At 35.5% G+C, this 16,522-nt stretch overlaps 1 protein-coding gene across 1 annotated transcript; it reads right to left on the bottom strand.

The window, feature by feature from the left end:
- Positions 1-4,367: 4,367 nt before the first annotated feature.
- On the bottom strand, positions 4,368-16,244 carry LOC147850811 (uncharacterized). Its single transcript, XM_087335809.1, has 18 exons — positions 16,094-16,244; positions 15,030-15,102; positions 14,889-14,932; positions 13,659-13,701; positions 13,364-13,569; positions 13,126-13,267; positions 12,677-12,748; positions 11,478-11,522; positions 11,019-11,098; positions 10,832-10,896; positions 10,701-10,767; positions 10,503-10,616; positions 10,357-10,430; positions 10,083-10,180; positions 6,432-6,497; positions 5,299-5,367; positions 5,155-5,208; positions 4,368-4,923 (listed from the first exon to the last, which is right to left on the bottom strand). Exons 1-18 carry the CDS (start codon positions 16,171-16,173, stop codon positions 4,858-4,860), a joined length of 1,458 nt encoding a protein of 485 aa, XP_087191935.1. The 5' UTR covers positions 16,174-16,244; the 3' UTR covers positions 4,368-4,857.
- Positions 16,245-16,522: the final 278 nt, after the last annotated feature.

Below are 16,522 nucleotides of genomic sequence, written 5' to 3'. Positions count from 1 at the left end.
TTGATGAAATTTTCTCTCCTGTAGTTAAGATGACTACATTGCGCATGTTTCTTGCCTTAGTTGTGAATCAGGACTTAGAATTAGTCCAAATGGATGTACATGTTACTTTCTTGCATGGGGATCTTAATGAGGAGATCTATATGGAACAACCAGAAGGTTATGAAGCCCTAGGCAAAGAACACTTGGTATGTAAACTCAAGAAGAGCTTAGCTTGTATGCGCTTAAGCAGTCCCCAAGATTGTGGTACCAAAAGTTTGATGCTTTTATGAAGAATCAGGAGTGCACTAGAAGCAATGAGGATCCTTGTCTTTATACGAAAAAATGTTCAAATGAGAGTTCCATTATGTTGATACTCTATGTTCATGATATGCTTATCGTTGGTAAAAACAAGGATGAGTTATCCTTGTTGAAGAAAAACTTGAGCCAGACTTTTGACATGAAGGATTTGGGAGATGCAAAACATATTCTTGGTATGTGTATTACTCGTGATAGGAGTAAGCGATGCATTTACCTGTCTCAAGCTGAGTACATATCCAAAGTACTCAAGAGGTTTAATATGGAGAATACAAAGTTGTTGAGGACTCCATTGCCTACATATGTAAAGTTGAGCACATGTGATTGCCCCACATCTTATGAGGACATGGAATTCATGACCAAGGTTCCTTATCAATCCGTGATTGGTAGTTTCATGTACGCCATGGTGGCTACTAGACCAGACATTGCATTTGCATGGGAGTGGTAAGTCGATTCATGCCAAATCCTGGTAAGAAACATTGGGATGCACTCAAGTTGATAATGAGATATCTGAGTGACACTAAAGATACTTATGTTTGGGTAGAGGTGATGTCTCTATCATTGGATACACAGATTCAGGGTACATTTTTCAAATTATGGGAGGTGCCATTGCTTGGAGATCCCGTCTTCAAGAATGTGTCGCATTGTCAACTACAGAGGCTGAGTATGTTGTAGCCAATGAGGCATGTAACGAAGCAATTTGGTTGTCTCAATTAGCTAGTGACATGGGTATACCTCAACATGTACCCAAATTGTTTTTTGATAGTCAGAGTGCCATTGCTTTGGCTAAGAATCTAGTATATCATGCAAAGACCAACCACATTGGAGTGCGATACCATTTTATTCGTGAATGCTTAGCTAATAGTTGCATTAGCCTTGAGAAGGTTGTCTCTCGAGAAAATGCCGTAGACGCATTGACCAAGCCCCTACCACAAGATGCATTGGGGCATTGTCGTCACTTGATGGGGATCATCTAGTGCCTTATGTAATATGCCCATCGGGTGGGAGGTATAAGCCTTGTATAGTTCAACTTTCTATTGTTCACACTCTTAGTTTAGGCCTTTTAGTGGGAGATTGTTATATGTACATAGAGACATGTACATAGTGTGAAAAGGCCAAAATGGCTTGTGCTCCTGTCTTTTACCTTTTACTTTATTTTTCCCCTTTTCGAGAGATAGGGTGTGTGAGAAAAACCCCTTTGTGACACAAAGGCAGAATTATTACAGCCATTGTATCTTCTGTTTTCCCCCCCCCTTTTTTGCAAAAGAGCTTTTCTTCCCTCAACTATTTTGTCTTGGCTCTTTGCTCCACCAATTTATAACAATAGGATGGCGAAATTTTTTGTCTAATTCCTACAACCGTCCCTTCATATTCCTTTCTCTTCTCTGGTTCCAAAATATGGATGGTTTCACACCTTGCATTGAACATATCTTAAAAGTATCTTGACATTAGTGAACCTAACATGAAAGGGGTGGGAGGGGGAGATAGAGTCTAAGTAGAAACAATATGAAATTAGAAAACCACATGGAGGATATGGAGTTAACTCCAATGACCCTCATAATCAAGCAAATGTAGTAGCAAAGGGATAGACGTTGCAACAATGAGGGTTGCAAAAGATAAGATAGCAGAACAATTTGGTCAATCTAGTGGCTGAAATATATTTGCTCATCTAAAATTGTACCCATGTAAGATGCAACAAGAGGGTGTCTGGATGACCTCCTCCTATGACAACCTATCGTCATCATCCTTGTGAAATTGAATTTAAGAGCTTCAAGTAGAATATATTAGATGACTATATTTTGAGAGCAAGTTGTTGGAACAAATTTGCTCATTGGGTGAGATATGCCCATGGAAACATGTGTATTGGCTAGTGGGTGGAGTTTAATGAAAAATTAAATCAACTTCAATGTGGCTATGTATCGGTTGGTCACTTCACATTAAGTACCTTGTCCAATGATACAACATTGGCCCAACATAACAACACGAAAGAGACATATAAACCTTAAAGAAAAGCCTTTGGGCGAGATATAAAATATGTACTTATATCATGTACAAGAAGTATAAATGCGAAGTATTAGCTTCTTCTTCTTTTCCAAAACAAGAAGTATATCTTTTTACTTCATCTTCTTCACTTTTTCATCATGAATTAGAGCTTGGTTTTATTCTCCAACCACCCAATGACTTTGTCCCACACCCACTTAAGCTCAAAACTTAAGCTTTCCTCTTAAGTGTTTGTGTTTCATCTTGGTGAGTGATAATGATTAGTTGAATTAATCAATAAAAGTGGGTTGTTGACAAGTGATTTCTCATGTCCTCTTCTTCATTAATGAAGAGACTAACATTGAAAACATACATATTTTTCATTGATACATTTTTAATTGTTTAATTGAGTGTGAGAGTAAGTATAAGAAGAGGCTTTGCCATGTGAATTAGTTAACTCCATGAACACCCTTAAGAGTAACTAGACACCCTCTCTCTCTTAGCTCACAAACTATAGGGTGTTTGCCCATGTGGAAATTTGTTCGTAACTACAATCCTTACTACCATAAGTCATGCTTTGTCCACGTCCTCCACATTTTTTACCCTATTGAGTTTTGAATTACTTGAGTCAGGTTATCCTATTGACCGGATTAGTTCCTACATGTGTTAATGGTTTATACTTCAACTTTTGGTTCGCTACCACCATATTTTACAATAAGTTGTATCTTTATATACAACTTAGGGTTAACATAACCCTTTTGGCTATTTACTCATGAGGCCATTAGCACACACACAGACACACTACTCAAGCTGTTCGAGTGGTTCACCACTCAAAATACCATTCAATTTGATTTGTCATATGGTTGCACCCATTTGATGCAATGAACCCGTGGCGTCTACCCCATGATGTCCTTAGCTAATGTTTGTCACATCATTCTCATTCTTGCAAAAATCCACCTTGATGTGGTTTGGGCTTGCCACAATGCCAAAATTCGAGTATAATTAAGACGTTGTACATTTGAAATTCCTCCTTTACGATTCACCTCTTCCGCTCCTACTTTTGTGTTGAGGTTAGAGTTCATGTTTATGAGTGCCATTGCTTTGTAGGTTCTTTGTTCACTAATAAATTTGAAAATATGGAATTCCCATGCAATCTTTCTAAGAAGAGTTCTCTTTCTTGCAACAATCTACCTCGATGTGATTTGGGCTTGCCACAATGCCAAAATTCTAGTATAATTGGGAAGTTGTACAATTGAAATTCGTCCTTTAAGATTTACCTCTTCCGCTCCTACTATTGTGTTGAGGTTAGAGCTCATGTTTATGAGTGCCATTGCTTTGTAGGTTCTTTGTCCACTAATTAATTTGAAAATATGGAATTCCCATGGGATCTTTCTAAGAAGAGTTTTCATTCTTGCAACAACCCACCTCGATGTGGTTTGGGCTTGCCACAATGCCAAAATTCTAGTGTATTTAGGAAGTTGTACAATTGAAATTCCTCCTTTAAGATTTACCTCTTCCGCTCCTACTTTTGTGTTGAGGTTAGGGTTCATGTTTATGAGTGCCATTGCTTTGTAGGTTCTTTGTCCACTAATAAATTTGAAATTATGGAATTCCCATGTGATCTTTCTAAGAAGAGTTCTCTTTCTTGCAACAATCTACCTTGATGTGGTTTGGGCTTGCCACAATGCCAAATTTCTAGTGTAATTAGGAAGTTGTACATTTGAAATTCCTCCTTTATGATTCACCTCTTCCGCTCCTACTTTTGTGTTGTGGTTAGAGTTCATGTTTATGAGTGCCATTGCTTTGTAGGTTCTTTGTCCACTAATGAATTTGAAAATATGGAATTCCCATGCGATCTTTCTAAGAAGAGTTCCTTGATTCTAAGTTCCTTGCTCTCCATTTCATGTCATTCAACACTTCTGATATTTTATCTAGCTCAAATCAATGGCAATCCAACATTCACATGGTAATCACATCTATCACTTACATCCACTGTTGGAAAAGTTGATATATGAAAATAAATTTGAAACAAATCAAAATGGATGTTTAAACACAAAAAAGCAAATTACATATACATATACATAAAACCTACCTAGAAAAGTTTATCCTTCATTAATGATACCTCAAAATAGTGTACATACATCTTCCAACGTTTCTGCAATGAACAAAACTCACATTGCAAACATCTCACAGAACTGAGCTTTAAGGGAATTTCATTCCAAGAGATGGTCATGAGTAACAGATTAGAATTACAAAGCCCATAGAACATCTTCAAGAAAAGCTCACATTGAAAGGTCATAAAACATAAACTACTTGTCATAGCTTATCTATTCCAAAACATATAAATGAATCAGATAAAGAGCAGCAAATTACATATACATATACATAAAACCTACCTAGAAAAGTTTATCCTTCATTAATGATACCTCATAATAGTGTACATACATCTTCCAATGTTTCCGCGATGAACAAAACTCGCATTGCGAACATCTCACAGAACTGAGCTTTAAGGGAATTTCATTCTGAGAGATAGTCGTGAGTTACAGATTAGAATTATAATTACTAAATGATGATGATGAGATCTCAATCCTTCGCTGTTATCACCTCACTACCTTTTCTCATTGTCCAAAAAGCCGTGATGTACCGAGTCTGAAATAAGAAAAATGGGCAGCAAATGTGGGAAAGTAGACAACCATTTTACAGCATAAGACAAAGAGATTTACTAATCATTCAGCACAACAAAATTTGGACTTCAATTTGGTTGCTGTGATAAAAAGAAGCTATCAAGAATGAACTTTGCTACAGCTTCTAAAATCATTTCCACCCCCCAATGGATATAGAATATAGAATACATAAATATGCTCCAAAGATTATTCATACCTGTATCATAGACCTCTGATTTGCTGTATAGGTCGTCTCAATAGAGCTTTCCTTCTGTAAGCAGAAAGCATGTTAATTTAACAATTCAGAGTGCTCAAAAATAAAATTTCGAAAAACAAATTGCCCTGAATAATGTTATATTACCAGTAAATTAAGCCCATAATGAGAAGCCACCTTCTTTACATCTTCTAGGCTGAGCTCCACAGACATCTCCTATAACAATTATGCACATTTATGTCAAGGTGATTTTTTTTGTACAACCATTAGTTTAAATTTCAGTCCATAAGCAAGGAATTCTGAATAACCCTTTAAAATAGATCAAATTTTATTTCCAATGAAACAGGAAAATGGGAATAGAGAAAAAAATCCTTGTCAAGAATAAATGTATATTCTTAAGTCAGTTAGGATTTAATAACTTCAAAATAGTTTGAAACAGCAAAATGGGAACAGAAAGAACAATATTTATCTAAAGCAAAAGTATATTCCTGAGTCAGGTAGGATTTAATAACTTCAAAATAGTTAATTAAAAATTGAGAAGCGAAAACAAAATTATAGAGAAAATCAATGACAAAAACATTTCATGCTATTAACCATTATCATCATGATACTGAAGTCTGTTGTATCTGTCCGATGGATGAAATTTATTAGATGCCAGTGTGACAAAAGGTAAAAATAATAATAAAATTCAAAAGATGCCAAAAGCATTCAAAACAGTATTATGAGCCCATATCTGTGTGTGTGAAACCCATGCTACACTTTCAATGTCACCAAATTTGGCCATTCAAGATGCATGAAATCCATGGGATGACAACCATTATGAGGAAATCCAACAGTGTCTATGTACTTATGCACAATCAATACACTTTTAGTGATGTGGATTCAATAAATATACAACCCATGCAACTTCGATTCTTAGCACACTCCGTATAGGATTGACTCCAAAGAGGTGCATGCTTAACAGCCAAGCAATGCACTTACAGTTTATTCAAATGGATTTCACGAGGTGGACACATACAAAGACAGAAGATAATATGATTGTTTCTGTTGCATAGTTCCTTCCATAGGAAATTGAAATCTCAACTGGTGTGGTCATTACCAGTGCAATCACTTTCTTTTGTAAAAAGATAGTTTGCAACACAGTAAATTTTCAAATAAAGTAGCATAAACCAGCAGACATATACAGGCACAGCTGAGTTGAGTTGACTCACTTATCCTCCAGGATAAGGATGCTAGCAGATTGTAAGAATATTTACTTCAATTAAAACTATTACGCTTACCTCATTGCCATTATAACTGATAGCATCAGCAAAGTGATAAAGCAGTGGACCCAGGTTAATCCAGACCTGAACAAATCAAGATCAATGTAAATTTCCTTCTTCCTTTTTACAATTTAGACATACAGGGAAAAGAGGAAGCATATGAACCTCCAAAACAGATGAGATACGAGAAGAATAGCACCTCCTTAATTAAATCAATGAACAAGAGTGACAATATATTACTTTATAACTATCAACCATAGTTATTCATTTCTTAAATACAGTATAACATATAAAAAATACTAATGACAAACATACTCTAAAGCAAATGGTTTTATTGATAAAAATCCAAAGCTTGGGATGATCATAGGTATCCATCCCTCTAGCTTGAATATTTGAAAAGCAAGGCGAAAGAACATCTTTCATCAATACACAACCTCAAGGGGTAAAAGGAATAGGGCAGATTTCATTCATGCTTGGAGATCAATTTGCTGTCTCTTGGAGGAATAAAAGCTATATTATGTCTTTTAATAGGTCAAAATGACCCATAAGACCAAACAAGAGATTACAGCTTACAATGTTTTCTCAACCCAAAATAACTAATTCCTCATGAAGTGAAATCTCCACCATGCATGCAAGACCAAAGATTTCCATGTTTAAGCTATGATTGATATCTGGTACATAGCATCATCTATCCAAGAATAAAGAGAATAATGAAACAATAATCCGTGACGATGTGCACAAGAGGTTCACAAACTCAGTGCCTCGATATGTTTTTAAGAATTCTATTGTGATTGTTGACAAGTTGTGATAGTTCTGTGTGAACGTGCTTAGAATAATGTGAGAAAATACTTAGTGTGAAAGTAAAGGTTGTAGTCTGTATCATCCCCAAACCAGATACATTCTTGGTAGCTGTTGTTTTTGTGGAAGATGCAGTTTTGCCCTGCTTTCATGCACCAAGGAGCCATCTAGTGACTCCCAACATATTTATGACCACAGTTAAAAAATGCATGTTTTATGTATAGAATTCTAAAATGTATTCTACATCCTTAGAACTGCCATTTCAAATTTTCCATATATTTAACGTATTTTATATATTTAACAAATATTTTACATTTACTACTACTAATAATAATAATAAGAATTTCCCAAAAAACAATAGTTAGATACAATACAAATCTAAGAAGTAATTTCATATTCTACATATTTTTATATTTAGAATATCTGCAAAACGCCTCACGCTATTAACAACGTGAACTTCAACCAAAAGTGGACAAAAAGAGACCGCCGATCTTTTCCGCCATTACCATACTTATTGTATGCATATTATATGTTGAGTATTTTACAATGTTTACGACACTTTATTACCCTTTTTTTGTAGTGTAACATGCAGTTGAAGAAGACCAAGCAGACACAAGGGAGGCAAAAACTATGTCCAAATGTCTGGTGCACATTTGGACAGAAAACAAGTTAGATGCGTTCTTGCCAAGTCGGACTCCTTCACACTCTCATAGTGCTTTTGCATCAGATTGTAATGCTATGGTTGCCTGTAGTCTCTGTGATGAGAATGGCCTGTTTCTTTTGATGAAGCATAGAATTAAGATAATTGGATAGCTGCTACTCTATCAGAATATGATGCTATTATAACGAATCATACTTAGTCTTTATGTGATTTGCCTCCACACAAAAAGACCATTGGCATTAGACGGTTACCAACTAATGTGTAAGCTTTGTGGAATTATTGACAGCCATTAGGCTAGACTTGTAGCAAAAGGTTATGTTATAAAATAAGGCATTGATTTTGATGAAACCTTTGCTCCCACATGATGTAAGACAACCATTCATAGCATATGTAAACTTACAGATCATCATGGTTGGAATATACATCAGTTGGATACTAAAACTACATTTCTAAATTTATCTATCTCGACCCATTGGTTTTGTGCAAGAAGGGCAAGAAGACAAAGTATGCCTTAGCACATGGATTTGAGAATAGTTAAAATATGAGAAAGAAAAAAAGAAAGATATATTAACGCCTTTTAAGAGGCCAAAATTTCGTATAAGACCAAACAAGAAATTACATCTTAAGTGCTGTCTCAACTTTGAGAACAACAAATCAAAATAAAATAAATGTTACTAATAAAACATAAAAGTAAATGAGATAACAGAGAATAAACAATCTTGTTATTTGCACATGTAAGATGCTTAAGTAAGATATATTGTAACTTCTGTCTTCAAAAGATCTCTAACATAGGTCGGTCTAGAATGGAGAGGTCTTGGAAGCAAGGGAAGCACCTACAATGGCGGGAGATAATGGCCTTAATCTATCGATGACAAGGGTGGTGAGATTGTGGTCCATGGGGCTGGGGCCTATGTGCACGACAAATTGCTATTGCTTGATCTATTGTAACCCTTTTGTTATGTCCTGGTCGGGAGCCCATTTGTGTAGCCCTTGATTGACTTGTAGCGTCAGTAGGAGGATGGGGCTAAAGAAAGTTGTGATTGTTCTTTGTGGATGAGCTTGTGTTGTTGTACTATTGTCCAACAACTTTTCTTTCTGTCTCTTGAGTTCTAACAATACAAGTCTGAACCCAGCCATTAAACCGTTTTTAAACAGTTTGACAATTCGGTTTAATGATGAATCCATCCTCCGATGTGCGTAAAAAGTGTCTTGTAGTGGGCCATCTTCGTACGGAGTGATATTTTGAAGCTGATCCATGTTATCTTCCTTTCCAAGTTGATAATATTAGTTCAGATCACTCTATTCTTTTCCACTTTGGTCATGTTTAGTAGGAGTCAGCAACGGCTTGGCTCAAGCCTGAATTGAGCCGTTAAACAGTTTATAAACAATTTGTTAGTTTGACAGTTCGGTTAAATTAGGTTCAGGTTTGAGCTTCCTTAACTGGTTTGAGCTCAGTTTGGCATGGCTCAAGCAGAATCAAACTGTTTTGGTCTTAACTGGTTCCCAAACCAGTTTGGCTAAATCGGTTTACGAGCCAGTTCGATTCAAGTTTGAAAACTCCCAAATCAATTAAGGCTTAACTGGTTTGGTTTGGACAATTCCAAACCGGTTAAGCCAAAACCGGGCCATTGTCGATTCCTAATGCTTAGACAAGCTATATTGGAACGAGGGTAGTGCATTTATGCTAATGCCATGTGACTCAAACCATTGTTGCATTTCAGCATACCAACAATGAGTGTCACCATGTTCAGCTAGTTATCTTGATGACATAAGTGCCAACCTTGAGTACCTTCCTTTAGGGAGCTCCCAAAGACGTTGGATACATGTCACTGATCAGAATAATGCCTCGGTGATTATAGGGGCTGCTCCCATCTCTGCCGAAATTACATCATGGGGCACCAATGCTTCGCTACTAATCATGCAGGCAATCATTGACACTAAAGGCAATCATGAGAGAAAGAAAAATATATATATTACTGTATTTTAAGACGTGACAATGGCCTATAAGACCAAACAACATACTACATCTTAAAAGTTGTCTCATCTTTGAGAATAGCAAACCAAAAATAAACATAAATAAGTAAAAATCTAAATAGAAATAGAATAAAGACACAGCTAAAGATTCTTATCATCTGTCATAGATACAAGAACATTTGAATCAACTGAGCTCAATAAGAACCCTACAAAATAATCTATTCAAGTAAACATACCCCTCCAGGTTTCAATATTCTAGATATTACTTCGATATATTCGACAATGTTGTGAGCTGTATCTATGAAAAAGCACGTGACTACTGCATCCCATGCTCCTGTGAAGACAGCAGTTCAGTTCAAAATACATAAACAAATATTGATCATGGATAATATACAGACTTAGTTGGGTTTTCTCTAATATTTAATCATATTTCTGTAAATAAATTAAGGGTATATTCGACTTAAATATAAACACCGTCATCAGAGTCTTCAATGAAAACGCAAAACTTACCTTCTTGACTGCTATTGTTATAGATTTCCACGAAGTCACCAGCACACATAGAAAAACCATCTGTGATTCCACAACTGTAGAGTGTAAAAGTGTTAGAATCACTAACACATTAGGTTAAAATAACATAATTTAATCATTACACTGACCTTCCTGGATGTAGATCAGGAAAACATACTGGTCTTAGTTGATTTTCATCACTGATCATGTTGCAGTTGCTGTGAATCCAAGGATAAATAACCCATTCTAAGGGTGCCTGGGTACTTGTTTGGAAAGGTAGTTGTATTTAGAAGATTGCAGAGATCCAGAAAATGAAATAGAAATAATAGAACACAAGAACGACTTACTTATTCAATATAAAACTCGAGCAGATTAGCACATAATATGAGAATTCATTGCCTTGGCAAACAAAGCCTGCAGATTAACAATCAGTTAAAAACAATCACATTAATTTATTAATAAGAAATAACAAGCTCACCGAGACATGAAATTTCACAGGCCAATCGAGCAAGACCTGCACCAGGGACTAGACAACAAGGAGGCCTGGAAACATTTGGTGACCATTTTATTCCTAATAACAGTAATCAACATTGATCATGTTGATTATCGAAAATTTTGGATTATTTCTGAGAACGAATTTGAATGGGTTTATTTAGAAACCTTACTTCTCCACAGATCTGTTGGGGAAACAGTTATTGAGCTCTTCTAAAATAGGCTTGTAGCATTGATCACGTTCTAATGCTCCCTTCATCAATTCAAGCAATAACTCAGTGTTTCAGTTTAAATCATTGCCGTGATTCAGGAAATGAATTTCTCATAGGGTAGAAAGGAGCATGATGTACAACAATTACATTCTGAATAAGTTTAGAAATACTCTCATTAAGTTCAAATTCAAACACTATTAAATGACATATCCATTAATGGAATGTACATTTATAGGTCGTTCTACATACATGACACATACCGTTCTGGTTCTATATAAAGTATGATTATGTACACATTTTCTTTTTGCCTATGCATTACTATATTTTGAATTTTAGACAGAGAATGTTTAGGCACATCCTTTCATATTTCTAAAAAAGGCATAAACAAATAAAACTTAATAAATCATACATCCAACATACCTCTTCTGTCCAATCACGAACAAGGTTGCGAATCATACACCTTACCTATCAAGAAACAGGATGATTATGGACATTCAAAATATATGACCATTCCAAAATGCAAGCATGTAAAGCAAAAGCTTGAACCTTCAACAGGAATCACAGCTATGGAAAATAGCACTTTTGAGAGGTCTGAACCTGGAGGCCCATGATTAGCAAAGATGATGTAAATCTACCTTCACCTTCTGATTAATAACTCTATAAACATCTACTGTCATATTACCATCTCGTCTAGAAATGTAGATGCCTGCTCAAAAAGAAATCCCAAAATGTATCCCCGGCCAAGCATGACAACATCTGAATAGCTTATCATCAGAGCTAGCTCGTAATGAGGAAAGGCTACATAGGACAACGGAGGCCCCAGAAACAGCTCAATTCTTCGTGGTTATAAAAAAACTCATGCTGTCATAATCTGGTGGAGAAATATCCTTAGTTTCAGAAAAATTATGATCATCAAACCTCTCACTTGCTGCAAAAATCTACAATTATACAGTTCTGGAGCTTTTCTAGGATCTAACACAGTAGCAATCAAGTCTAATATCTGATTATCTCAAACTTACTCTTTTTCATAAGACCTTAAGTAGGTTGTGACCAAATTCCAATCAGATTCTTTGCATTATATGAGTACACCATTCCATCTAAATTGCCAAAATTTATAAATAGATAGCAAATTTCAACTCCAAAGAATGGCAATCGGACTGTCTGTATTATTGATAGAAGCCTGGCACATCTAAATATGTAATAAATATGGTGATGACATGCTACACAAAATCCCACATTTAATTGGAGGTTGTGAATCTAAGGTAGATTCTCATGAGCTCCAAAATCATTCAGGTCCAATCTCTAAATAAAAAATAATGACATAAAATCCATAATGGTTCAAAGCTAGTGCATGTTTATCATCTTTGTAGCCATTTCACAAAGACTATCAGAATCAGATATTTATACGGGTGCTTTCTGCAAAATCATTCAGGACCAATCTTTAAATAAAAAATAATGACATAAAATCCATAATGGTTCAAAGCTAGTGCATGTTTATCATCTTTGTAGCCATTTCACAAAGGCTATCAGAATCAGATATTTATACGGGTGCTTACTGCAATAAAACCAGAAAAAACAAAAGCATGCACACTGAAATGTATCATCTTAAGTTCAGATACCTTATCAACATCAGATGGGGGAACATGAAGCTGAAGTGCTGGATCTTGAAAATCCATACCACAAATTGAGATCTGCAACAATCATATCTAGCATTAGAAGCGCAAAAGTGGAAAATGCATATAGGTCAATACACAAAGGGAAAATAGCCTCTCACACACAAGATAATCAAGTGAAAGACTGAAATTATACATTTTTGCTAACAAGCAATGTATCAGATGTATGTAGCACATAAATGCTGAGGGTACAAAGACAAAGATGATGCTAGAAATGGCAGATGGCTTGGTCACACATAAATGTAGTCCTAAGAGTGGAAACAATTCGTTACACAAATTTAAAGTGCTGTTACCTATGGAATCTATATCTAGCATTCATTGTGCTTCCATAAAATTTATGAAATAATAAATACATGTACATCTGATACCTATCATTTCCAATACAAAGATTATACCTTTTTTGCACTAGACAGTGTTCTTCTCACATCTGAATTTTTTATGTTATCCGCCACCTCTCCGCTTTCACTGCTGCCACTGACCTCTTTTAGACCTTCCATAGGAGCAAGGACTTTCTGGTTCACATCTGTTGCAATTTCTCTGTATAACAGGTACGGAATCATAAAATGAGTTTCATGAGCAATAGTAATTAAGTTTCATACATTAATTATTACCTCATCAAATTTGTGTACATACCTAACTCTTATTGGACTACTTTGATTTCGACGAGGTGATTCTTCACTGTTTCCTGACATTTGTAAATGATCGACTGGTGGATTCGCATCATCTACATGTTGATCTAAATGTCTACCTGAATGACTACATGTATGAACCATGCTTTCATTTGGGCCTTGGTAATTCACTTCATCATGTTGAGACATATCAAAGGGCGGTTCAAAAGCCTATAAGAAAATTCCAAGAACATTCATGTTTATTATGCAACATGACCAAACAACATTGCCCAAAAACAAATAGATGTTTGAAGGCATACCTGCAGCATGTTCAAGATGAAGAAGAAATTTGCCGATAAACAACTGTAAACACAGGACACATTAGCACCATGATTTCATTTTGGAGGATATATATACATACATACATATACATATACATATACATATACATATATATATATATATATATATATATGCACACACGCATAAATATGAATTACCGACCTATGACAAAGACGATCAAAGAGTTTGATTGTGCGTGCATAGCATAGCATCCTTGCATATAGGTATGTAGTTTCAAATATAAACATGCTCAATTTCTAAACATGGAATATACTTTAGAGCAAACCAAGAGAATTGGGCAACATTGCATGGCTAATGTCAATTGGTCGACAGCTAAAGGTCCATAGAACAAAGGAGCAATGACAGGCATGCCCCAAGATCTGGAGGGGAGGCTCTTCCTTACTCTGGAAAAACTCTGGATGAAAAATTCAGTTCTAGAATGGGAAAAAAGAGGTATGCTAGAAAGCAAGAATCTGCAGGAATCGAATTTGATTTTACTACTTTGTTATTATGTTCAGAAAGGAATACTTTGGAATCTTATACATGGGATTTCATGTTGAAATAGACCAAAACTGCTATCTCTGTTTCTAGGGCTTGGGCTCTATCTTACTGTAGTACCTTATTAATAGCTATTAATAAAAGATATATGAGAGGAGTGCCAGCCTTTGGATCCAACAGGTAGTCAAATCTTTGTTCAGATGGAGAATAGATTCATATATCTAAAATTAAGACATAAGGAGGACAGAATCATAAGTGAGTCTCTCTTCATTTATATAAAACTTCTCCGAGGGTAAAATTAAACAAAATTGGTAAAATTTGATTTGGGTATTACTGCCCTCTAGAAGTTCCTTCAGTCGTTTTGAAAATGTCATATAATTGAGAAACATGTGACAAATCAACCATATAATTGCTCAAATAGTGTGTATAATTGATCATCGGGAAATAATGAAAAGCTCAGGGGTATTCCTAAGTTTTTTGCCTATTCATAGGCTTGCAATATGGTCACAATTTAAGACATCCTCATAGTTTCCTTCTGGAAAGAAGGTAAATAAAACCTAGATTTCCCAATGGTTAATTTGCCTGAATACTACAGTCAGTAATGCATCAATATTTCTCATCATCAGTTGAGAAGCACCAATACCTTCTAAGAGACAACAGAATCTTGTCCAGAAAAAATATATATAGATTACTGTCAAAAATTGTGTTACCTTCTTACATCATCGTACTTTTTCGGCAAATGTGATAGCAACTCCTATAATGTAAGACATAAAAAACAAGATATTTGCTGAAAATAATCTTTGCTTGAAGAACATATTGTGTTATTTGATATCAATTGAAACAATAAGCACCTTATGTGCTGGCGGAAGCCTCTTATAAGACCGTTCCCAACGTTTGACATCCTCCTCCATTGCAACTGCATAGCTATAAGAAAATAGGATTTCTTGGGATTCAAATTTCCAAATCATAAACAAACAAGACAGACCCTAATGTGTAGATATCGCTAGTCAAACAAAATAGATCATAAAAAATCCTTTTATTTAGTCATACTCACATCACAAAAGTCTCTTCTTTGTCAATGAAATTCCAAAGTACAGGCAGGAACTAAACATGTTTCAATAATCCCTTTCACATCATAATTCACCAATAAATGTATAAAATCTATACATTTAAACGAATTCCATGTCATACAGAACCTCTTAAAAAACATATATATATATTTTTGAATTTATATATCTTTTTCCATCAACTTCCTACGCATTAGAAACAAGATAAACAAATACCTATGCAGAGACAATAATATCCAGCGATACTAAACTAGATTAACGAAATCTTTAAAGAGGACATAACCCCTGAAGTAATGGATTAATCGAACTCTTCCTGTTAATCTTGCCATGCATTATGAAAAAATGGATAAAACATGAGAAGATATTAAAATCCATTTAACACAAAATCCATATGACGTAGAAAAGATTGAATTTTTGTTCCAGTTTATATCCTCTAGAATGCTCGTGCATTAAAAACTGGATAAAAATGCAAAAGCATCAAAATCCACCTCACGCAGAAGCACAAACTCTCTATATATTTAAAGAAAATTCTGAAGACCACATCAGAGAGAAAGAAACATAAATAAATATGGAAGCATCACACGAGAGCCATTTACAGAAGCATACAAGTCCTTATAATTTCGTTGAAAGATAGAGGCTATACACTACTATGTGCTACACAGACTTTGTCGCCGAGGCCAAAAATGAAGATGAAATGCAAAAAAGAAGAGGAACATGGAGGACGAAAATGTGAAGTTGACGTCAACGAAAAGAAAAGAAGGTCGGCATGAAGATGGAAACGAACAAGAGCAGGAACGGAAACAGTAAAAGATGAGAGATGATGATCGTGTTAAATCAGCTGGACTTACTTGAGGTAAGCGCTGATGACTCGTCGGAGAGATTTGATCTCCATAACTTCTTCATCCCTGCTCATCCACGCTGCCTCCATCTCCTGTCTGCGCCTTTTGCCTCTTCTCTTCTCTGCAGAAGAAGAAGAAGAAGAAGCAGCAGCAGCAGCAGCTGAAGAAGATGAAGATGAAGAAGAAGCTCGCAAACCTACGCACAGGCGCGTATTTATGTATTCCCGTATGTATTTTGTCTCCGTATTCTGTATTTCGTATTTTCGTATTTCTCTCCGTATTCGTATTTGCTTTGTCTTCATTCATTATCTTCTTCTTTTTTCTCCTTTTTTTGAAATTTTATTTTTTAAGTGTGGCTAAAGGGGAGGATTGAGAAAAAAAACTCTTCGTTCTCATTTTTGGCCTTTTATAAGTTTGTTTTAACCGTCAAGAAAAGAA

The sequence above is a fragment of the Azolla caroliniana genome, unplaced genomic scaffold (assembly GCF_043228905.1).
Source record: "Azolla caroliniana isolate FFs.n. ecotype wild unplaced genomic scaffold, voAzoCaro1.0.p SCAF_20, whole genome shotgun sequence".
NCBI classification, from domain to species: Eukaryota; Viridiplantae; Streptophyta; class Polypodiopsida; order Salviniales; family Salviniaceae; genus Azolla; species Azolla caroliniana.
This window is presented reverse-complemented; position numbering and strand designations above follow the sequence as displayed.

Bases quoted from the DNA above. Each gene is read 5' to 3' on its own strand.
- LOC147850811 (XM_087335809.1), bottom strand. From the start codon at position 16,173: ATGGAGGCAGCGTGGATGAGCAGGGATGAAGAAGTTATGGAGATCAAA. The intron at 11,099-11,477 runs GTATGTTGGATG...GAATTGATGAAG, and splicing joins TTCGTGATTGGACAGAAGAG to GGAGCATTAGAACGTGATCA. The intron at 6,498-10,082 runs GTATGTTTACTT...TGATTTGTTCAG, and splicing joins GAATATTGAAACCTGGAGGG to GTCTGGATTAACCTGGGTCC.